Genomic DNA, 22406 nt, shown 5'->3' with positions numbered 1-22406 from the left:
AGTGTGTGGCTAACCACCAGAAAGTTAGGATGGTAACACCTCCAGCAAGAGGCTCAAAAGAGGTGCATCCATACAGATATAACCCCCTAAATAGGTGGGGGTGTAAGGGGGTATGCAGAAGAGACAGGGTCTGCACAGCTGAGTAAGAAATAATGTGGTGAGAATATGGTTTATTGCATCTCTGTAGATGGATTAAGTAGTCCAAAACCCTTTTGTACTGTCTTATCAGTCTTCCATGCTCTGGTTTGGCTGCTTACATAAGAGTTGAATCTTCGGTAAAGCTCATTTGGGTTAGTATAGAAGCATGTCTGATTTGAGACACTCAGAAGAGATTAATTCATGAATTCATTACTTCTTTCCACAATTATCAGTTGCCTACTCCGTCTCAGACAGTGTGCTTGGTGCTGATGGTACAGAGATAAAAGACAGTCTCTATGCTGGGGGAAGATTTATCTTATCCACTGGTCAATATTTTTGTGGCGTAATTTGAGGCCAAAGCATGCCAATGGTTTGATCATGTACCTGTGTGGAAAGTTAACCACATGATTTTGAACCCCTAAAACACACATTAGGGCTGATCTATAGGCTTGTGTGCAGGTTTCCTGTGTTACTGATGAATCTTTGGTTAGGATAGAGAGACACAAAGCAATGAGCATCTGGTCTATGGTTATACCACCCTGAATGCATCTATCTTGGAAGCTAAGCAGGGTTGGGCCTGGTTAGTACTTGGATGGGAGACAAAGCAATAAGCATCTGGATAGAGAAGGAAAAGTTCTAAGCAACTGGATATTATCATTGTTACCAATATTGCAGATATTTCAGGACCCAGAGACAAGTGTTTTCTATTCTAGCATGTGACATGGTTCATCCTATTTGTCCCGTGCCTGGTGGAACTTGTACTTGACTGGCTGCTTGGGATCCTGTGGGATGCTTGGAAGGGGGTGTGTGCTTTTGACCTGAGCTATCCAGCTCGGGTTTTTACTATTTTCTTCCTTTCCAATCTCTACAGCATTTATTTTCTTTTGTCTTATGCATTAGCTAGGACTTCCAGGATGATGTTAAAAACAGTGGTGAGAGAGGACTTCTTGGCCTTATTTTTTAATTTTAGTGGGAAAACTTCAAGTTTCTCACCATTAAGTAGGATGTTAGTTGTAGGTTCTTTGTTGATGTTCGTTATCAAACTAAGAATGTTCCTAGTTTACTACTATTTTCCATAGACCCAGTTATCAAATGTATGACTAAAGAGAAAAGCAGGAAAGTAATAATGAGAGAATCCTTCTTGGGAAGATCGCTGGTGATCTCCACGTTGCTAACTGCAGTGGTCTGTCCTCAGCCCTCACTTAGCTTCTCAGCAGTATTTGACATAGTCAATCATTCCCCTTTCCTTGAAACGCTTTCTTCTTTTGGTTTCCAGACGCCATGCTCTCCTGATTTTCTTGCCATATTATTGGCAACTTCTTTTCAGTTTTCTTAGCCAGTTTCTCCTCATATCCCCAACTTCTACACACTGCAGCATCCTTGGGCCCAGTCTTTGTACCTGTTCACATCTTTACCTACACTCATTCCCTTGGTGACATCATACAGTCTTATGTCTTTAAATACCATCTATCCACACTGATGACTGTCAAGGCATATCGCTCTGGTGAACATCTCTTCTGTTCTCCACACGTATATTTCATTTTTTAATTTCTTATTTATTTATTTTAAATAAAGATTTTATTTATTTGACAGAGACAGACACAGCGAGAGAGGGAACACAAGCAGGAGGAGTGGGAGAGGGAGAAGCAGGCTTCCCGCGGAGCAGGGAGCCCGATGTGGGGCTCGATCCCAGGACCCCGGGATCATGACCTGAGCCGAAGGCAGATGCTTAACGACTGAGCCACCCAGGTGCCCCTCCCCTCAGTCTTTTCTTAACAGCGCAAAGTGATCCTTTAACAACATGTTAGATCATGTCATTTCTAGGCTCTTATGGTTTCCCATCCCACTCAGAGTAAATGGCATACAGGACCCTGCACAGTCTGCTCTCTGTGCACTGACCTCATTTCCCTCTATCCATCCTAACAGGCTCTAGCCACCCTGACCTCCTGATTGTCTGTCAAACAGGCAGGAAAAGTCCTGCCTCAGACAATTACCCACCTGCTCTTTTCTCTGCCGGAAACCCCTTTTCCTCAAATAGCTGTATGGCCCGGTCTCTCAACTCTCCTAGGTCTTTGCTCATAGGTCACCCCCTATTTAAAGCTCCCTCCCCCATGTCCTCTCTATCCCTCCTCCCCTAGTAGTTGTCGCCATCAGAGGTCCTCTCCTGCATGGATTTGCTTGCTTATCTTCTATCTTCCCTAGCTGGGATATAAGCTCCAGGAAGCAGACACTTGGTGCGTTTTGTTCTCTGTGCCGCCAGTGCTTGGTGGAGCGGGGCATGTGGAGGGAATGCTACTTAGTTCCGTAGAATGCATGAATACACCCCAAAGATTCAAAGCAGGAGGAAAAGGGGGGAGAAAGGAGCAGGAAGTGAAAAGAAGAGGAATTCGAGCGTTTGGTTTTGGAGATATCTCAGGAAGAGGAGATTCCAGGATCCAAAACTCAAGTGCTCACCGGGGAGCCAGCGCAGTTTACCCTCCAGCTCTGGCCTCTTGCACTGTGAGTCTGGCTGCTTGGAGGAAAGGGCCAGGCAAGGGGATCCAGGAGATTGGGAAGGCGGCTGGCGGACCCTTAGGGAGGTGAAAGGGGGAGGAGAGGCATTGAGAACACCAACGAGGGTGCCAGGTGAACAACAGAGACTTGACATTACCCTTGGAGTCAGACAGACCTGGGTTCTGTCCCAGTTTTGCCACCTGCCAGCAGAGTGACCTTGGACGGTGGTGCACCAGGGGCAGAGTGGGGACAGGGCTCTGCTCCGGGTGCTTGTCTGTTGAGAACTTAAAAACGATAATATGACCAGCTGAAAGTCAGTCTGCTTTTTATTATCACTATGCACCGGCCATTCTGAACAGTGGGAGACAGCAAGCACGCCCCCTCCGTGAGTTACCGGTCACCTGGGGACGTCCCTTAACCTGTCTAAGCCTCAGTTTCCTTATCTGCAAGATGGACTGACACTGCCTTCTCCTTCACGGTATCGTAGGGATAAGTGTGAAAGTGTCTGGGGCGACTCTGTGGCAGGTGGTGTGGCTACGGCCATCCATTCCCCCCTTGCTCTGCTCCCTCCCTCCCTCCCTCCCTCCCTCCCTCCCTCCCTCTCTCTGCCCCACCCTTCTCTTTTGCACAAGCCTCCCTTCCCTTCTAGGTGGGCACCCTGCTCCTGTTCAGCACCCGCCTCCTCCCACGCCCCAGCCGTGCTTTCATCACCCACTGCCGCTCTGGGACTGTCCTGAGTCCCTGCTTCCCGCGGGCCTGACTGACCAGGCAGGGCAGGTGGGACCAGTCAAGCATAACTCCTGTTCTGGGATGAACTCTCACCATCAGCAGTTTCTAGTTCTGAGGCATCATTTTGCCTGACGATGCATAACACAACCCTCAGCCAGTTTTCCTGGGGGTGGCCCTTACGGAGCGGGGAGGGGTTGCCCTGGAAACCCTGGGCTGGCTGGAGCTTTTGCTGCCCTGACAGTTTCTTCTTCCTGCAGTGGGTCAGGCTGGATGGAAGCCGGACCTCTGGGGGCTGGGCTCCCCAAGATGCTATCTGTGCAGTGCGGGGAGGCAGAACTGCTGACGGGGAAGGGTGGGGAGAGGCCCCGTCCTGGCTGGCTAAGCAGGGTCTGGGAACCCTGGGCACACCCAGGCTGTGTGTATGTGTGTGTGTGTGTGTGCGCGTGTGTGTGGGAGGGGAGGAGCGAGACAGGGAAATCCCAGGTGCTGAGAGGCTTTGCTAAAAGCCGCCTTCTTCACAGTGTTTCCGTTTTGCCTGGAGACAAGTTTGTGCTGGAAAGAGACACTCACTGGGAGGTGTTCGTGCTGAGACCTGCCTCTGTGGGAAGGGAAGCCCAGCAGAAGGAGGGGGACAGTGGGGAGAGGCTGAGCCCACCCCTGCCTAGGCCCTTCACCCCTCTGCCCTCTCGGACTAAGGACTCTTAGATGGAAGCTAAACACCTCCCCAGGAGGGATAAAGCATCCCCTCTTGTTCAGGGATCCCCACTCTTCCAGGCAGGATGAGTGTTTTTCAGGTGTAATCTAGGTTCCTCACCTGGCCCACGCAGCTATCACCTGCCCGGAGTGAAAATGATGCTCCTTGAAGGTGCACAGTTCAGGTTGCTTCCACTCCCCTCCTGATGTGTGCCTGGCGTTGTGTTAAGATGCTGGCATGGCTGGGGCCCAGTTATCTCCCTTCCATCAGACATGGTGATCCTGTTCCCCTTCCTCTGGTCACAGTTCTGCTTCTGAAGCCAGTGCCCCCAGTCCAAGCCCGGGCTGGAGAGTGGCAGTGGCGGGTGCACCTGGGGCCACCGAGGGGGCTGGGATGAGGAAGGGGTCCTGGCAAGACAAGGGCCTCTGAGAGGCAGAGGCAGAGGGCCCCTGAGGGAGGGGGGAGTGGGGCCAGGAAGGGCCTTGTGGGGAGAAGAGAGGCCCCAGGTGAGAAGAGGGGCAAGGAAATGGGAGATACTCTGGGGAGACAGAGAAACAAGGAGCTCCATTCTGGGTGCTTCCATCCTCCCCAGGCCCCTTGGGGCTGTTCTCCTCCTGTCCTCACAGGGGTGCCCTGGAGGGGGCCAGGATTTGGACTCCTGAGGCCCAGTGGAATGCAGTGAAGCTCTGACTTCCCTGCTGGGGGCAGGGGGCCCAGGCCGATCCTCTCTGGATCTTAGCACCCTGCACAGGCCTGGCCCCCTCAGCAGCTCAGGAGAGGTTTGCCTAGGTGAATGGAATGTGCCACCGGGCCACCACTAGGAGGCACTTTTGTCCCATCTGCCTTGAGTCAGCTCCCAGTCCGGAGGAAGGGAGAATGGGAGCGCTGCTACACAGCACTGAAGCCCCCCGCCACGGCCGGACGTTCCAGAGGGGGCTCACCCAGGCCCCCGAGCTCCTGTCCAGGACTAAGCTTGGGTAGTGGACTGTTCAGCCAGCCTCCTCTCTCCCTGGGCCTGTGCACTCTGAATAGGAAGTCCTAAAGGGATGGTCTCCATGCCTGAGCCCACCTCCCGGTGAGGGTGGGCAATCTCCCCTCCCTCTCCTCCTTTAATCCAGTGCATGTTTCCTGGATCTCGGGTAGCCATCTGTGGGCTAGAGATGGGCGGTCTATTGGAATCTCTGTTTCTGCTGACTCCAGGCCAGAGCATCCTTGTAGCTTTCAGAGCTTTGCATACTGATCAGCAAGGAGCTTAGCTGGCTCTAGGGCCAGGGGCAGAGTGACAGGGCTGCGGGGGGGACCTGAGGCTTGGAGGCCTTGCTCTTCTGCCCTCTCCTTCCCTCTGTGTGGTTGTGCGGTCGTGGGCTCCAGACTCTCAGCAGCACAGGCACGGTGTGCTCGGGCTCACGGTTGCTGGTCCCTCAGCCTGGAACCCCCACCAGGCTCCCTTCCCCTGAATCCTGCTGCCCTTCAGGGTCCAGCTGGCCTGGCCCTCCTCCTGGGGACCTTCCCGAAGCCCGGGACTAGGTGGGGCCCTCAGTTATGACCCCCTTCACAGCAATTCTCACATCTGTAATTTCCCGTTGCAGGTCTGTATGCCCTGCTAGGCTGTAAGCCCTGTGAGGCATGGATTAGGGCCAGGGCCCCATTTTAAACAAACAAACAAACAGCTTGGTTGAGATATAATTCACATGCCATATAATTTGCTCATTTATTTTTGATTTTTTTAAAAAATATTTTTATTTATTTATTTGAGAGAGAGACTGAGAGAGAGAGAGCATGAGAGGGGGGAGGGTCAGAGGGAGAAGCAGACTCCCTGCTGAGCAGGGAGCCCGACGCGGGACTCGATCCCAGGACTCCAGGATCATGACCTGAGCCGAAGGCAGTCGCTTAACCAACTGAGCCACCCAGGCGTCCCTTTTATTTTTATTTTTAAAAAGTTTTATTTATTTTAGAAAGAGAGCGAGCGCGAGCAGAGGGAGGAGCAGAGGAGGAAAGAATCTCAAGCAGACTCCCCTCTGAGCACGGAGCCCGACTCGGGGCTCCATCCATAACCCTGAGATCAGGGCCTGAGCTGAAACCAAAAGTCAGATGCTTAACCGACTGAGCCACTCATGTGTCCCTATAATTTGCTCATTTAAAGTGTACAGTTCAGTGGTGGTTTTAGTATATGCTCAGACATATGCAACCATCACCATAGTCAAATTTAGAACGTTTTCACCACTTCAAAAGGAAACTTTTAGCTATAATCCCCCACCCCATCTTCTCTCTCCAGCCCTAAGCAACCACTAATTTGCTTTCTGCCTCTATGGATTACCCTATTCTGGATTTTCATGGGAATGGAATCAAAGCATATGTGATCTTTGTGTCTGGCGTCTTTCACTTACCATGGTGTTTTCAAGGATCACCCATGTGGTAATGTGTATGAGTACTTCATTCCTTTTCATGACTGAATAATATTCCATTGTGTTGCTATACTACATTTTGATTATCCATTCATCCACTGATGGACGTTTGGATGGTTTCCGCCTTCTAGCTGTTGTGAGTAATGCTGCTATGAGCATTCACATACAGGTTTTTGTGTGGACACATGTTTTCATTTCTCCTGGGTGTATATCTAGGAGTGGAATGGCTGGGTCCTATGGCAGCTCTCTGTTTAACGTTTTGAGGAACTGACAGAATGTTTTCCAAAGTGCCCGCACCATTTTACAGTCCTTACTGTGGGCTCTAAGTCCTGTGTCTGTTCTGTCTGCTGAGTAAGTCAACCTTGATTGGAGCTGTCTTGTTCATCACTGTCACCAGCCCCTGGGTGGCCTGACCCAAAGCAGGTGCTTGATAAATATATATTGAATGAATGAAAAAGTGGATGAAAGCCTCCTTTTGAATATACTGTCCTCGACTTCCTCCCAGACTCTATCCTTACAACCTTCTCTGTGAACCTCTCTCTGACCCCCTTTCTAGACATAATCATTAGTTGCCTTTTCCTGTTGCTCCCATATTCTCTGCCTCTCATTATTTATGACTCCTCTGGGAGGAGTTTGTGGTGGGGGGATTGTTACAGGGGATCAGTGAGGCAACAGGAAGGTTTTGGGGGCCCCAAAAGGGTAGAACTGCTACTACCAAGTCTCATCTCCAGGTCTTGGGGCTCTCTAGGAGGGAGAGGGGACTAGAAGTTTCTCCTCCCTGGCTGGACTGGTGCCCATCTGCACAGCTTTCCCCAGGCCTGCATCTGACCTGCCCTGAGACTGGTCCGGGATGGGGAGGCTGCTAAGTATCAACATAATTCGGGCCCCCACAGGCTTTCTCTAGGACACGGGCAGGGGACCAGGTGGTGAGGAGGCCTACGTGTATAAGGCCATGGTTTTTAACATGGCAAGTGACTTGCAGTCTATTGGGGTGTGATATGCAGGTTTTAAATGCAATTTGTATGGATCCACATTTATTCCACAGGCTGTTTGCAAATCATTCATATGTAGCTTTTCCATGAGTATGATAACCTTCATTTCCACTCCCAAGCCCTCCCAGCTCCCAGCTCCCAAAGGCTGCTCATTGGTTCCCCTCCAGCCTTCTTGTACCCCACAGAGCCAAGTGAATAATCCGGATTCCTGCAGCCTGGGAATAGTCAGTTTATTGGGAACAGACAAGCCCAGAGGCTTATGACAGAGATGGAGGCTCCCTGGGTGGGTGGGTTCCTACAGGATGCAGCGCTAGGGGCCTCTGGGGAGATGGGGTCAGCGCAACACCTTCTGTGCAGCCCCTGAGCCAAAGCCTCCCAGTTGCTGGGCAGCCCCACATCACTATAGCCAGGAAAACATGTTCATATCAGACGGGAAGCAAAAGGACCTAGAAGGAGAGGGCTCAGGACCAGGGGCGGGGCTGGGTGGGGCAGCGAGGGCTATGTACGGAGGGTGGGGGAGGGTCTTGTTTCCATCGAGCAAATGGTGTCCGCTCGTGATTGTCTTTCCGTTCAGGAAGCGTTCCACATCCCCTTGCCTTTGTTTTGGCATTTGCCCGCCATCAGCTGCCAATGCAGGTCAGGAAAAAGATGTATTTTCATAGTGCGAGTCCAGCACCCCTGAGCAGGTAAATCTACTGCCCAAAGACCACCTCTCGATTCTACGTGCCAACCAAGAGGACCATGAACAGGTCTCGAGTGATCCTGAAACGGTGGCACTTGGTTTCAGAGTTCAGAATGGGCTTTGATCCTTGCAGTAGTGCATGTGTTAGCCGGGTGTTAAAAGAAGTTCACTTAGGTGCGTGAGAGCCAGACGAAAGGGAGGTGGGGAACTTCCAGGGGTCGGGAGTGGGAGACTGGCTTTGTGGGCAGCCTTTCAGGGGATAATCTATAAAGCAGAACTTTGATGTGTTCACCCCGAGGGCCTAGCTTAGGGTCTGCACACGGCTAAGTGAGAGATGCCTGAGGGGCGCCTCTCAGTGAAAACCCAAGGGAAACGTGTGGTCAATACAGGAAGGTGGGTTGGGAATATCCTTGTCTTCAGCCCTGGTCGGGGGACAACATCCAGGCGGGGGGCTGGCGCCCTGTCCCTGGGCTTCCAGCCTCGGGGGCCGGGCTAACACTTGTAGGAAGAGCTGCTCCCAGCCCCTAGCTTCATGCTGGAACCCCGCCCGCTCACACAGCCCAGCAGCCCCTGGGGCTCGCAGGGGCTGTAGACTTCACCGGTGCCCACGACGCTGCAGCCCCCGCTGGTCTTGAGGACCCCGGTGCCCCCTGGGCAGTAGTCGGTCCTCAGCACGGGTGTGCTGACCACACACGGCTCGTAGAGGACTGCGCCTTTGGAGCTGCTCACGGCTGTGGGAACAGGGAGGGATGCTCAGGGTCCTGCAGCGTGTGGCTCGAAGAGCATGGCCCTGAAACCTCTCAACCAGGCCGTGCGCCCACCTGCTGCCACTCACCAACAACGATACTCCCATTCCAGCCACCCGCTTCCCACCCCAGCCACAGAAAGTGCTTAGAAGCTCTCCTCTTTCTCCAGGGCCTTGGCTTCTGCTTCATGCTCTCAGTTTCTACTTGTCTGAACCTGCTTCAAAACTGCTTTCTTCAGAGAGGCACCCCCTTGTCATGATGGTTCCAGGCCCCAAAGCACTGAGGCCCAGCTGCATCTCTGCTCCTAATATAATTCTGACTCCCAAAGTTAAGTACAGCCCCTCCATCTGACCAGGAGCTCCTGGCAGACAGAGCTCTTCCCTGGTGTGGGGAGGGCATGCTGATGTCTGGGCCGGGGCGGTGTGGTCTGTCCTTGTTGGCTTGATCAGTCCCTAGGACCCCAGAGCCCCAGGGGAGTGCGCATCTACTCACAGATATTCACGGGCCCAATGCCTTCACACAGCCTGGAGGGAGAGGAAAGAAGACACAGGGTAACTGCATGGAGAACAAGGTGGATGAACATGGGGCACCCCTCCTCCTTCCCATGCCACCGCCACTACTGAGCACTACGTTCAGGAGGAGGGCCTGCGGATTCTGGGCTGTTTGGGACTTTCCCTGACTGTAGGACAGGCAATCCCACCACCCGCAGCCGCAGCAGCGACCAGAGGGAGGAGGGAGAATGTGCCCTTGGTGCGCAGCCCGGGCTCACCTGGGAGAGAAAACAGGCTACAGTACCCACCTCTGCTCCTCGCCCTCCAGCAGCCGCCTGTAGGTGGCGATCTCGATGTCCAGGCCCAGCTTGGAGTTCATCACCTCCTGGTACTCCTTGAGCAGGCAGGCCATGTCCTGCTTGGCCTTCTGCAGGGCCTCCTCCAGCCCCGCCAGCTTGCACTTGGCATCATTGAGGGCCGCCTCGCCCTGCTGCTCAGCCTGGGTCACTGCGGCCTCCAGCTTGTAGCGCTGGGGGAGAGGGCACAGCAAGGCATTACTGGGGGCCCCGGGAGCCCTAGGCTGACTCTCAGAAGAACAGGGAGAACATGGTCATTGGGAGATAATAAAAAATACATATATTCGTCTCTGCCCCCAGTTCCTGGCACAGAACTCCTAAATCCTTGTAATTTCCCAAGGGATAAAGAGCATTAGGAGCACCTTTTGATTTAATATTTGGTCTTTGACCCTGGGTTCTGACACAGAGTTCTGTAATCCTTTGGGATTCCTGGATGATAGCAATGTCTTTTGTTCTAATGAGGTGACTCTGGGTGAGTCCTCGATGGCTCCTGGATGGGGACTGGTCACCAGAAAGACCAAGCCATGACTAGAAGCTTGGGATTTTCAGCCCCACCCACCCATTACTGGAGAGAGGGGAGGGGCTGGAAATGGAGTTAATAATTGATCATGCCTAGGAGAGGAGGCCTCTGTAAAATCCCCAAAGTATGGGGTTCACATGGCTTCTGGGTTGGTGAACATGCAGAAGTGCTGGGACATTCATGTGCCCAGAGTGTGGCCTAGAAGCTCCGTGTCCTTCCTGCCTACCCTGCCCTATGCGTCTCTTCTATCTGGGTATTCATCCATGTTCTTTATCATAGCCTTTTATAACAAACTGCTAAAGAGTAAGTAAATTGTTTCCTGAGTTCTTTGAGCCACTCTAGCGAATTAATCGAACCTGAAGAGGGGATCATGGGAAACTCCGATGTACAGCTGATGGGTCAGAAGCAACTGGGTGACAACTTGGACAGCATCTGAAGTGGGGGCAGTGGGGTGGGACCCTTACCCTGTGGGATCTGACGCTCTCTCCAGCTAGATAGTGTCAGAGTTGAGTTGAACTGTAGGACACCAGCTGGGGTGGCATAATTGGCTGGATGAACAGCTTTGTGAGTGTGGGTTAGGAGGAGGAAGGAGATTTCCTTCACAGTCATGGGGACATGCCAGATTCAAAGCTGCTGTGCCTCTCATCCTAGGATTGTGACATCTGGTTCCTCCTGAAATGTCGGACCACTTCTGTCTATAACACCTCAAGGAGATCTGAGCAATTTCTTTGGGGCTAATAGATTTGAAGTGTCTGGCTGGTCTTCACCAGCCTAGGAGGACAAAGTGGGTCTGCATTTATGGACTCCTGGGAGTCGTCTGGAATTTCAGGATCACAGGACTGGAGTCTTTGGGTTAGAAGTGGCCATGGCAGCCATCTTTTCTGTGCCCCCGATGAGGGGAGCACCCTTGCGATTTCATCTGGGACTGAAAGTTGCCTAGAGTCTCTCGGGACCTTGCTGTTTCCCTAGGCTGCTGCTGCTGTTGGTCAGCTTTTGCAGAAAGGGCTTGTTCCCTCATGAGCGAGGGGCACAAGTTCATGCCCACTTCCAGGTGCTCCCAGGGAGAACGGACATGCCCCCCAGGACCAGCAGTGAGCCAGCCTGGGATGGGACCTCACGACCACGGCTTTCTGGCCTCACCTGGGCTTTCACATTCTCAATTTCTTGCTGAAGCCGCTGGATCAGCTTTTTCATTTCCAGGATCTCGTTCTTGTGGTTGCGGAGGTTGTCACTGTGGCTCCCGGCTGTCAGCCGCAGCTCCTCATACTGCCGGGAGAGGGACAGGCGGGTCAGCGCCCTGGGCACCCACACCCACACCGCGGCGCCTCGCAGCCCCCTGTTCTCACCGTCCGGAGTCTCTCCTCCAGAGATTTCCCAGCTCAGGGCTCTCTGGATTCTTATGCTTGTTCTTTTTTTTTTTTTTAAGATTTTATTTATTTATTTGAGAGAAAGAATGAGAGAGAGAGAGCACATGAGAGGGGGGAGGGTCAGAGGGAGAAGCAGACTCCCTGCCAAGCAGAGAGCCCGATGCGGGACTCGATCCTGGGACTCCAGGATCATGACCTGAGCCGAAGGCAGTCGCCCAACCAACTGAGCCACCCAGGCGCCCCTCTTATGCTTGTTCTGCTCCCCATCCCCTTTCTGTTTCTGGTCAATTTTGGGGTCCTTTTCTGGGCTGTGTCTTATTTCCTTCCCCAGCCCTGAACATTCAGGCTTATTAAATGCTCCTCTAAGCTCTCCTTTTCTCTGTTTAACTGTTCTGTGGCTTGTCTTTTTCTCCCTAGCCCAGAGCCCCAGGGTCTTCTGAGGGCTCCTTCCCCTTTAGAGTTCCCTCTGGACCTTAGAAGGGGTTTCTGTGCTCAGCCTGGGATGCCTGACAGGTCTGGGAGTGAGGACAGACCACGTTTGCCTCACCAGGGTGGGTATCCTCCTGTATTCTCCTTCAAAACAATAGAAAACAAAATGCAGTGTTACTTCCTACTTTGACTTAACATTTTTTTAAACTTCTGCTGCTCCAATTTCAATTTCTGAATAATGTTTTATAGATTTACATCTATAGATTAAAAACAGCCAACTTTTCTGCATATAATGGATGGGAGCATTTTGCATAGAGAAGGCAGAACAAATGATAAGCAAATCACTCTCTTTGGCCCTTTGTCATTTGGCTGTTGTGACAAAGCCTGCAGCTGCCTTAGCAATATGTGCTCTCCTCATCTTCCAACAGAATTCTGCTTTTATTTGGGGTGGCAGTGAGCCCAGATAAGAGAATATTTCTTGGCTTTTTCATTAATGAGATCTATGGGTAACGCTTCCAGGAAAGCTGTTTTAAAATGCGGGATGACCCAGTTGGCGTGTTTCTTTTTCCCTGTGTTCTTCCTGCCTGGAATGAGCATGTGAGATTAGCGATATGGCAGCCTTCTTGGGACGTGAGGCAACCGTGAGGATTACAGCAATGTTAAGGATAGCAGAATAGAAAGCGAGCAGGAGCTTGTGTCCCTGACGGCAACAGAGAGCTCCCATGTCATCTGTGGGCAGTCTATTTCTGTAACCTCTTTGAGGACAGGGATGGTGTGACTCTTAGTATCCTCACAGTGCCACACACCTCAGTAAGGCCATCCTTCCCTGGCCACCCTATTTAAAACCTCATTCCCACAACACTCCCTGAACTTCATGCTGATTGATTTTCTTCAAAGCGCATGCCACCATCTAACGTACACCCACCTACTGATTCACCTTGTGTATTGTCAGCCCCTCCACCCCCCCCTCCCCTGTCCTCTAGAATGAAAGTGACACATAGGCAGGGTTTGCTGTCTATTCAGTCCCCTGCTGGAATCCAGCATCTAGAACAGTGCCTGGCATATGATGGTTGCTCAATAAACGGTTGTTGGATGAAGAAATGACCGAGCGAATGAATGCTTGGTGTCTTTCACCGACAGGGTAGACGAGACGGAGATGATAATATTTGCGAAATCAAATTGCCCTTGGGAGTATCAATCTCCCTCCCAGCAAGCCCCTCATTCCCTCCGTCTGGGGCTGCTTTAATGACTGCTCCTGCCCTACCATCGGTACCCACTGCACCATTAGCCTCCCTCACACCCTGAAGCCCAGGGCCCTCTTCGCAGTCATTGCCAATTAGTGCTTCTCGAGTACTGCCTAGGGGAACACTTCCAGTGTCGGTGCGTGGGTAAAGCTGGGACGCCCCGGCACCCTGATGACAGGCCTGGGCTGCCCATGGGGTCCCCTCCCACATCCTCTGCAGGGACCTGGCCCTGGAGCCTGGCAGAAACAACAGGACTCAGCGTTTACAGGGTTCCCTGTGGTTGTGGTGTGAAGCGGCCCTCATTATCTTCTCACTCACTCCCTAGGAGAAGGGGGGTCTGGGGTCCCAGCCCGGCCCTGCCCGGGCCTCACCCGGCTCTGGTACCAGGCCTCGGCTTCGGCTTTGCTGCGGCTGGCGATGTCGTCATACTGGGCCTTGATCTCGGCAATGATGCCTTCCATGTCCAGCTCCCGGCTGTTGTCCATCTTCACAATGACGGAGGTCTCGGAGATCTGAGACTGGAGCAGGCAGATCTCCTGGGCGGGGGACAGGTGGGAATGCATGAGCATTTAGAGGATAAAGGTGGCGGCGGGGAGGGGGGAAGCAGCTCTGACCTTCCCAGAGCAGATTTGCACAGGACTTTGCAGAGCTGTCCTGAGCCTTCCATCACCAACCTGTTCTTCATCCCCCCTCTAGTCATGCAGACCCAAGAGCCAAGGTCTGGGCCCTCTGACTTCTGGCAGTCTCACTGCCTGAGAACCAGCTGCCCGTGCTGATTTCTTCCCGTGCTCACTTTTGAGTCAGCTTGCCCCAGACCGTACCCGCTGGCCGGAGCTCTCCCACTCCATCATGCCCACAGCACTGGCCCCTGACCGAGCCCCTGTGGGCAGTGGGGCTGCAGGTACCTCCTCATACAGGCCTTTTAGGAAGTCGATCTCCTGGACCAGAGCCTCTGCGTTGGTCTCCAGGTCAGCCTTCATCAGGAACGCCGTGTCCACATCCTGCGGCCAGAGCAGGGACAACGATAACTGGGGCCAGGGGAACGTGTAAGAGCCACCCTCTTCTCCCACTGGGCCACCTCCCAGGCAAACCAGTGGCTGGTGTGGGAACCACGTGTAGGTGCATGTGGAAGTGAAAAGGCGACAAAGCCAAGGATGGAGGGAGGAGCCCAGCCCCAGGACCCTATGTCTGGGCCTGGCACCCTGATAGGGAAGGATCTGACAGAGTGGGTTTTGAAGGAGCCTTGACTACAGCTTCTCAGAGCCCTGTGTGTGGCACATGGGCCATAGAACACCGCGGTGTCTATCTGAGAAACCATCGCTATTGTTTTCATCTTTTATGGTTGGAGGCAGAGGTTTTGTTTGGTTTTTGATTGGGCATTACCTCTATCTCCAACTTCTCAGGCAGGTGTAGACACAACCCTAACCGGGTTGGGCCCACATGAGTTGGGAGATGGAGGCCAGGTTGATCACTGCCCTTCTGCAAGAAGTGGGGAACGGCTGGCTTTCCTCTTTCCCAGGGTCGGTAGGGTCGGCCCTGGGCTCCGAGGAGGGGAGAGGCCCTGCTGGGGGGTGGGTGGGCTGCAGACACGTTTGGATTCGGTCAGGGGCTGAGTGTGGTGAGGCCACCTGGGCCAGCTCAGGGGGCCTTCTCTCTCCCTGTGCTGCCCTCCCGCACCTTCTTCAAGGCGACAAACTCATTCTCAGCACAGGGCCGCAGGGAGAGCTCCTCTTCATACCTGGTGGATGGGCAGGAAGAAATATTTTAGTCTGGCTTGGGGGTTCAGAAGTAGCCTTGGTATCCAGGCTGAGGAGGGAGCCTGGGGGGCAAATCTGCCTCTCACTGACTTAATGCCCTAAGGAGTCGCCAGGCCTGGCCCCTGTCGTCACTGGACACCTCCAGCTCCTCCAGCCACCCAGGACAGTTGGTTGTCATCCTAGCCTCTCGTTAGCCACTGTGCGTGCTGACCTCCCTCCCCACTCCCTAGTAGCCTGTTCCTGTGATTAATCATCTTCTGGGAAGTCCTTCTTAAGGCCACTTTCATTCTATCTTGCTATGAAGGAAGCCCACATCATCTAGTTGTTTCTTCTGGGAAGGTGGTGAAGAGTTGGCTGCCTTCTCTGAGTTGTTCTCAGATTTGGCTGCAGACACTGGAACCCCAGCCTGCCCTGTGCCCTCCCCACCAGTGGAGGTCTGAGCCTGGCCTCTACTTGCAGAGGTAGCAATTACCCACTTTACCAGAGCCGTAGAGACAGCCCGGCCACCTCTAGGCTCCAAGGGAGCTCCTCGCCCACTCCCTGTCTCCCTGGGCAATGGAATCAGGGCCAGGGGGTTCAGTCTGGCTGGGATGACTCAGTCTGATGAGTGATATTGATCCATTAACATCCTCACTGTGCTTCCTGACGCCCATCCTTCCTGATTCCAGCAGACCTTGGCCTCAGCATGGGCCCTGGGAGCTGGAGCCTTCTACCTGGGCGTGAATCCCAGCTCGGGCAGGTGCTAGTCATGTGATTTTGCAGAAGGGACTTGGGTGAGGGACTTCTCTGTGCCTCAGCTTCATCATGTACAGAATGAGAATGACCCGGTCCAGCCTCACGGAGCTGCCGCGAGCTAACGCATGCACTGGTTAGTGTCTGCCAAGCGCTGGGCCGCCCTGGCATGGGATGCAGGCTGCATAAGCGTTGGCTGTTACTATCAAATCAGCATTTGGTGTCATCCTTCTTCCCCCCGCTTTCCCCGTCCAAAGTCTTCATCGTGAGCTGCAAACCACGTCTCCTGCCCACCTTGTATGTTACCCGCCAAGAAAGGCATTGCTCCGGCTGAGAGGGCTGGCCTCGCCACATCTCGCCTGTCACGGTCTGCTTCAGTGGTCCTCTCTCACTTGGCACACTCTGGCCCTTCTTGTCACCTGCTCCTGTCCCTTGCTCTTTTCTGGGATCTACTCTGGACTCCCTTTTTGTAAGGCCCAACTAGAATGAAACTTCATCATGGCCCCGAGCAAATGGCACCTCCTTCAGGAAGCTTTCCTGGGCCCCGTCTGCGCCCTCACTGTCTGGGCATTCCTCTCCGCTTCTGCCTCGTACCCCATCGTGACAGTTTGTGCACATGGAGGTCTGTGCTGGACCGGGGGATCTTGAGGCAGGAGCCGGCTCAGCACAGTGTTTGGCACCAGGAAGGCACAGGACTGACACCCGCAGCATGAGTGGCCCCCACGTGGCTGCATTCCACTGACTCACCTCCCTTAGGAACCGTGGCTCTGAGCCTGCTTGGACAGCTTCCTGTCATGGAGATGTGTCTCTCTCAACCCTCCCCCACCAACATGTGCTCCCATGGACCCTGGACCCAGAGACACCCACCTAGGACCCATGAGGCCATTTATCCAGGCCTCAAGCCTCTTGCAGGCACTGGACCCAGCAGCCTGCAAGCTCCTAGTTAGCATCTGTTTCTCAGCTACCTTCTCCTTGGAGGCAGGCCGGGAGCTGCCCTCGGGGAGGGCAAGGCTAGCAGGCCACCTGACCTTAACCACAAGAGCTGGCGACGTAGAGCCCTGGTGGTGAGGGGAGGGGTGATGGCTTCCAGCTGTGGACTCGAGGTCCAGGAGCTGAGTATCAGGGAGTGAGGGAAAACGTGGGCCAGGTTAGCCTGGATGTGGTCCCAGGAGGTGCCGAGAGGGGCTTATCAGGAGGAAGGGACAGTGGGAGTAAAAGCTTGGAGGGAAGAGGGCTTGGGGGCCTGTTTGCGGAATAAGATGTGGTTCCGGATCTGAACGGGGATCGATAGAAGATACAGCAGACCAAGTGGTAGAGCAGGGCCCTGGAGGGCAGGAAATGGCAGGAGAAAGAACTAGTACTATAGGGAGCTGAGGAGGGCCTTATTGAGGGAGGGCGGCGGAAAGGGAGGTGAAGACAAATATACAAGTTCAGACCTTCTACCGCGTGCTCGACTGAGTGTCAGTTTCCTGGGTGTTCTGCCTGTGTTATCCCACTGCACTCTTGCTCTACCTAATCCACGAAGTTGGACACTTCCCACTGTAGAGATGAGGAAACCGAAGCCCAGGCTGTTGATGGAGCTTGCCTCAGGTTCCCTGGTGGGGTGAACGTGGGACACACTCACTTTTTCTTGTAGCTTTCCAGCGCGTCCTGGACGCTGCAGAGCTCAGACTCCAGCCTGGCCCGGTCCCCCGCCACGCAGTCCAGCTGCCGCCGAAGGGCGGAGATGTAGGCCTCGAAGATGGGCTCTATGTTGTTCTGGCAGCACCTCTGCTGCTGCATGAAGTTCCACTTGGTCTCCAGCAGCTTGTTCTTCTGCTCCAGGAAGCGCACCTGCGGCCAAGACCAGGACGTCACGGAGAGCAAGGGAGCCTGGGGACCGTGGCTGGGAGACGTAACAGGTGATGGGGTGGGTGGGCAATGGGATCAGCGTGTGCTCTTACTCCCAACACACTGCTGCCAATGGGCTAAAATTTTTAGATGAGGCTCTTGGCGTAGCCTGGCACCTGAGGATATGTCTCCGTGAATCCCCTGCCCAGGGGAGCTTTTATAAGACCTTCACCTTCCACCCAGGGGTCGCATGTTGTTATGGGAGGAGTACTGTCCCAATAGGCCTGGGACAGGGCCACCTTCCAGACCTGCCTGCCGAGCCTGGCAACCTCGGCCAACACATCCTGTCCCTTTAAGCCTTGCTCGGCTTCCTAAGTTTCCTGCTTGGTGTTGGGTCTGGGAAGCACTTCAGGAATCTTCATGCTAATGCAAACTGCTCACAGGATGCCTGGGAGTTCAGGCTTTCTTTGGTCACAGCCCAGGGGCACTCAGGGGATGTCAGATCAAAGGCTTGGCCCTAGGACTCTAAGCTCTCTCCCCCGACTCTGAGGCACCCTGCTGGTTGCGTCCAAAACATGTCCCTGTCACGGGAACACGGAGAGCTACCCGCCAGCTTCTCCCTTTTGGTGGCTTAGAAACCGAGATGAGGAGACCTGAGTGAGCTGATCACGGCCACCCCCTTAGCCATTGGCGGAGGGAACACGGTGTCCAAGCCTTGAAAGCAATCTGCAGAGGGAGAAATGTTGCCCTACTTCTGGTCGACGGCCGCATCACTGGGGCGGGGAGGAGCGGGGGGAGCTCCCAGCCTCAGGAAGGTGGTGCGATGTTGCTGAAGGTCAGAGCCCAGAACTTAATGAGCTTTAAAGATAAAACCGTAAGTGAAACAGTTCCCATTTACTGAGCTAAGTTTCTTTTTGGAGTACTTTTACCTATCTTACCTCCTTTGACTGCCCACCACCAAGTCCCCCTTCCCCACCGGGCAGCAGGGGCCCCGAGGCTGAGAAGTGAGAGGTTTGCACAGGGCCTCAGGACAACAGTCAGGAGTGGAGCCAACACCAGGGCCCAGGCCTCCTGACTTCTGACCCAGGATTCTTTGCCCTCCAGCTGGGGGCTCAGCAGAAACACGGGCTCAGCCCTTGATCCCAGGAGCCTCCCTGGGGTGTGGGGACAGGTGCAGAGGCAGCTGCTTGGAGTTCCGATTGGCCAGATCAGTGCCTTTCAAAGGCTGCACACCACCCCTCCCTGTAGCCTTTGGGAGCTGTGGCTTTGGGGACAGCAACCGTGTGCTCCCAGCTCTGACTGCTCCATCTTCTCCTCACACCAGGCCTACTCTGGTGGCAAATCTGGGGTCACGGGGCCCATCCCTGCCTCCAGGCCCAAGGCTCTCACCCCAGCTCAGGCACTCAGAAGGCGGCTCTATTGTCACAGCCTCCTCTGCCTCGTTGGTTTTTCTTTTCAGTACCTATCTTTGCTTTGGAAGTTCCTCTTGTAGTCTGACCTCAGGCAGCCCTGGTGATTTTCTCAGGTAACATTCAGAGAGAGATGACAGGAGAGTAAAAAAAAGAACTAGCAGGCAGAAATGTCTGGTGCTGAGCCTGATTGAAGCAGTTTTCAACGATTAGGGATCATACGGTACAGGAGAGGCCAGTCCATCCACCACGTCTTCTCTGTTGCCTCCCTGCCCCGGAGGCAAAGCGCCCTCTGAGTCCCACAGCCCCCCCCCCCCCCAGCAGGGCGCCTCCCTGTTACCTTGTTGATGAAGGATGCAAAGTGGTTATTCAGGCACTTGATCTGCTCCTTCTCGTCCCTCTTCACCCTCTGCACGGCCGGGTCGATCTCCAGCTCGAGCGGGACCAGCAGGCTCTCATTGATGGTGACGGGGGCGATGCAGGCCGAGGGCCCACAGGGGACCCCCGCTCGGTACCCGAAGCCAGGCAGGCCACACCTGGAGGCCACCCGAGGCCTCCCGAAGCCCACATTGCACAGGCTTCGGGAGCCCAGGCAGCCCAGGGTGCGGAGCGCCCCCCCGGCCCCGGACCGGCACGGCCCCTTGCTCACGGCATAGTGGGTGACCATCCGGGGGAGGACAGCTGAGCAGGAGCTGAAGCTCTGACCGCCGTATCTGGACCCTGGCTGGAAGGAGAGGCAGGACATGGCGGGGGAGAGGCAGAGAGGAGGCTGGAGGGGAGAGCGCGAGGCCCGAGTTCTCAAGCCAGCCCAGCTTCCCCGCTTTTATCTCGTCGGGGGTGGTGGGCCAGACAGAGTCAAACCCCAAATCACCACTAACAGGTTTATAAGCTTGGGATGTTGGCAGTTGCTAAGTACCAAGGTGGATAATTAGGGTAGCGAAGAGCAAAGGGAAGGAGCAATGGGTAGTGTTGCTGTCCTCTTTCCTAGTTTATGGGGCCGATGAAAGGGGCCAACCAGACAGACGTTTGGCATATTGGGTGGCTCAGCTTCAAGGAAAGGGGGATTTTGGACTTTATGCCATTTTGTGGTGGGGAGAGGCATGAATTATACACCCCTGTTGCCCAAGACTAGAGGCCAAATTAACTATGCTTGGGGATGCTCTATTTCCCCAAGGCTGCTTTTCTGCTTTTCTGCCGATGTGCCAGATCCAAGTGCCCTCCATAGGCTCTTGGGTGTTCCTAGAAGCTCCCTGGGAGGGAGGCTTTTGAGGTGGGAGAAGCCTCCACAAGCAGGTTGGGCCCGGCCCCTCCTCAGGCCAGGTGGGTGCTGACTCTGGCTCAGAACCACTAAGGCTCCTGACACGGACTCTTGTCTCCGGGGCCCGTTTAGTCCAAAAAAAGCCTGCAGGGGGCTTGAGAGGAGATGCTTTGCGCTGGAGGAGGGGAGAGGAAGAGATGCTTTCCCCAAGACCCTTTGGACCCTCAAAGATGCATTGATGTCAGCCATTAGGTTGACACCATTGTGTCACTAGCCTTTTGCCTTTTGTCCCCACTCCCTGAGGTAGACAAAGCCTGCCGTAATCTGAGGACATTTCAAGGGACCGTTGTTGCCCTCAGGAATTGCTCAGTTGGATGCGGGATACTGGCTCCCTTCCCAGCACCCAGGTCACAGCTCTTTGGAGATGCTTGAAATACCCACCGCCCCTAATTCCCTTCCCATCAGTTCTATCCATGAGACCTCTGCAGTTGCCGACTGTCTTTCCCTGCCATACTGGCTTTTTTCCCAGGTCACAATTAAGCCAATGATGATGATGATGATGATGATAATAATAATAATAATAATAATAATAATAATAATAACATTTATTGGGCGTTTATTGAGTGCTGGGACCACGTCAAACTCTACACCCACGATCTCATTTAATTGCATGACGGCACCATGATGTAGTTTCTGCTTTCCAGATGAAGAACGTAAGGAGCAGAGTGATTAATTAAGTACCCTGAACCATGTAGCGCATCTGTGGTAGGCTGGGATTCGATCCTATTCTTTCTGTCGTCACCGTGCTCTGCCGCTCTGATGGAGAGAAGCTTGGTTGAGAATGGGGGTCTCCTGCCAATATGCACTATGTCTTCTCTGATCCACCTGAAGATTAGGAGCCTGGAGCTCCACAGTTTCGGTCTAACTGTTCTGTTTCACTGTCCCCTTCTTCTTAGTCTTGACTTGGGGTCCTAGAATGCTGGGGAGGGAAATTGGGGCTTGGGCGGGTCAGGGCTGTCACAGGTGGCCATGGCCAATGGTGGGAGGCGGAGGGGAGGTGGGGTGGGTCTTGTTGCATGATGGCAGGAGGGGGGATTCCCATTCTGCCTTGGGTTAAGCATCACAGAAGTGGGCCTAGGAGACGGTGTTAGAGGGGATGGTGATGGTAAGAAGCCAGACCGCAGAGTACCCCTCACCACTCCAAGGCCAGAGCATGGTGCAGTGACATGTTGGGTCCCCAGGAGCCTGGGACCAAAGCTGGGGATCAGCGAGTAGGATGGTTGGCTGGATCTGTTGTGGGCGGAAGGCACCTGTTCCCAGAGAACACCGGTTCCAAGGCCGCCCTCTGAATGTGAGAGAAGACGCGGACTCTACCAAGACCTAGAGAGCTCAGTGACACTTTATTGAAGCAATATCAGGAAATAGGCAGGCATGCGGAGCAGGCAGTTCAGGAGGGTTTGAGATGATCAGAGCAGGGTGACCTTTTTTCTGACTTCATATCTCTCCTGTCTTCATGTCCACAACTGGCAGCCAGGCCCTGCTGGCCTTTGGAATGCATTTTGGTCTTGAATGCATGGCAGGTCTGTGCCTACACGGCTCCCCTCTTCCACCACTCCTCTACCTCTGCTCCCTTTCCAGGCCGAGCAAGCATCCTCTGAGAGTGAGGAAAGATGCTGGAGGAAGGACTGCCTGTCTCCAGAGTCTGCCCTCTTAGGCCTTCCCTGTGGGGCAGGGGGTTTGGTGGACTGCCTTAAGAGTGTCAGTTCTAGCCAGGCCTGGGGCACAGACAAAGCCACACTGCAGACGTGTCAGAGACAGGGAGATAGAAAAAGAAAGGTCAGGAGGGGGGAGCAGGGGATATATTGCCAAACAGATGAGTGGGAGAGGAAGAAAAGAGAGAAATGAAGGAGCAAAGGGGGAGGGGTGGAGAGAGGAGACACATAGGGTGGTGGCGGCAGAGGAGAACAAGGAGGGAGGGGGGAAAGAGCAAGGTAAGAAGGAAAGAGAACTTTCCAGAAAAGAGACCTGGCTACCACAGAGCAAGGAGAAAGACTCCTGAGCCTGGAGGATTGTTCTGCGGCAGGATTCTCCCAGGGCCATTCTAACACAGTCTGATTGGGCTCCTTTTCCTGGT

At 54.0% G+C, this 22406-nt stretch overlaps 1 protein-coding gene across 1 annotated transcript; it reads right to left on the bottom strand.

The window, feature by feature from the left end:
* Positions 1–9363: 9363 nt before the first annotated feature.
* On the bottom strand, positions 9364–19759 carry KRT82 (keratin 82). Its single transcript, XM_045868153.1, has 8 exons — positions 19355–19759; positions 17400–17608; positions 14964–15024; positions 14192–14287; positions 13658–13822; positions 11387–11512; positions 9679–9899; positions 9364–9403 (listed from the first exon to the last, which is right to left on the bottom strand). Exons 1-8 carry the CDS (start codon positions 19757–19759, stop codon positions 9364–9366), a joined length of 1323 nt encoding a protein of 440 aa, XP_045724109.1.
* Between the last annotated feature and the right edge of the window lie 2647 nt (positions 19760–22406).

This window comes from Mirounga angustirostris, unplaced genomic scaffold (assembly GCF_029215605.1).
Source record: "Mirounga angustirostris isolate CCGP_5_RB_7025 unplaced genomic scaffold, mMirAng1.0.hap1 SCAF_5, whole genome shotgun sequence".
Lineage (NCBI taxonomy): Eukaryota > Metazoa > Chordata > Mammalia > Carnivora > Phocidae > Mirounga > Mirounga angustirostris.
This window is presented reverse-complemented; position numbering and strand designations above follow the sequence as displayed.

What these genes read in the sequence shown, in the direction of transcription:
- KRT82 (XM_045868153.1), bottom strand. Translation starts at nt 19,759, where the DNA reads ATGTCCTGCCTCTCCTTCCAGCCAGGGTCCAGATACGGCGGTCAGAGC. An exon ending in TTGAGAATGTGAAAGCCCAG is followed by an intron (nt 9,900 to 11,386) that starts GTGAGGCCAGAA and finishes CCTCTCCCCCAG; the next exon opens with CGCTACAAGCTGGAGGCCGC. An exon ending in CTGGAGGGCGAGGAGCAGAG is followed by an intron (nt 9,404 to 9,678) that starts GTGGGTACTGTA and finishes CTCTCCCTCCAG; the next exon opens with GCTGTGTGAAGGCATTGGGC.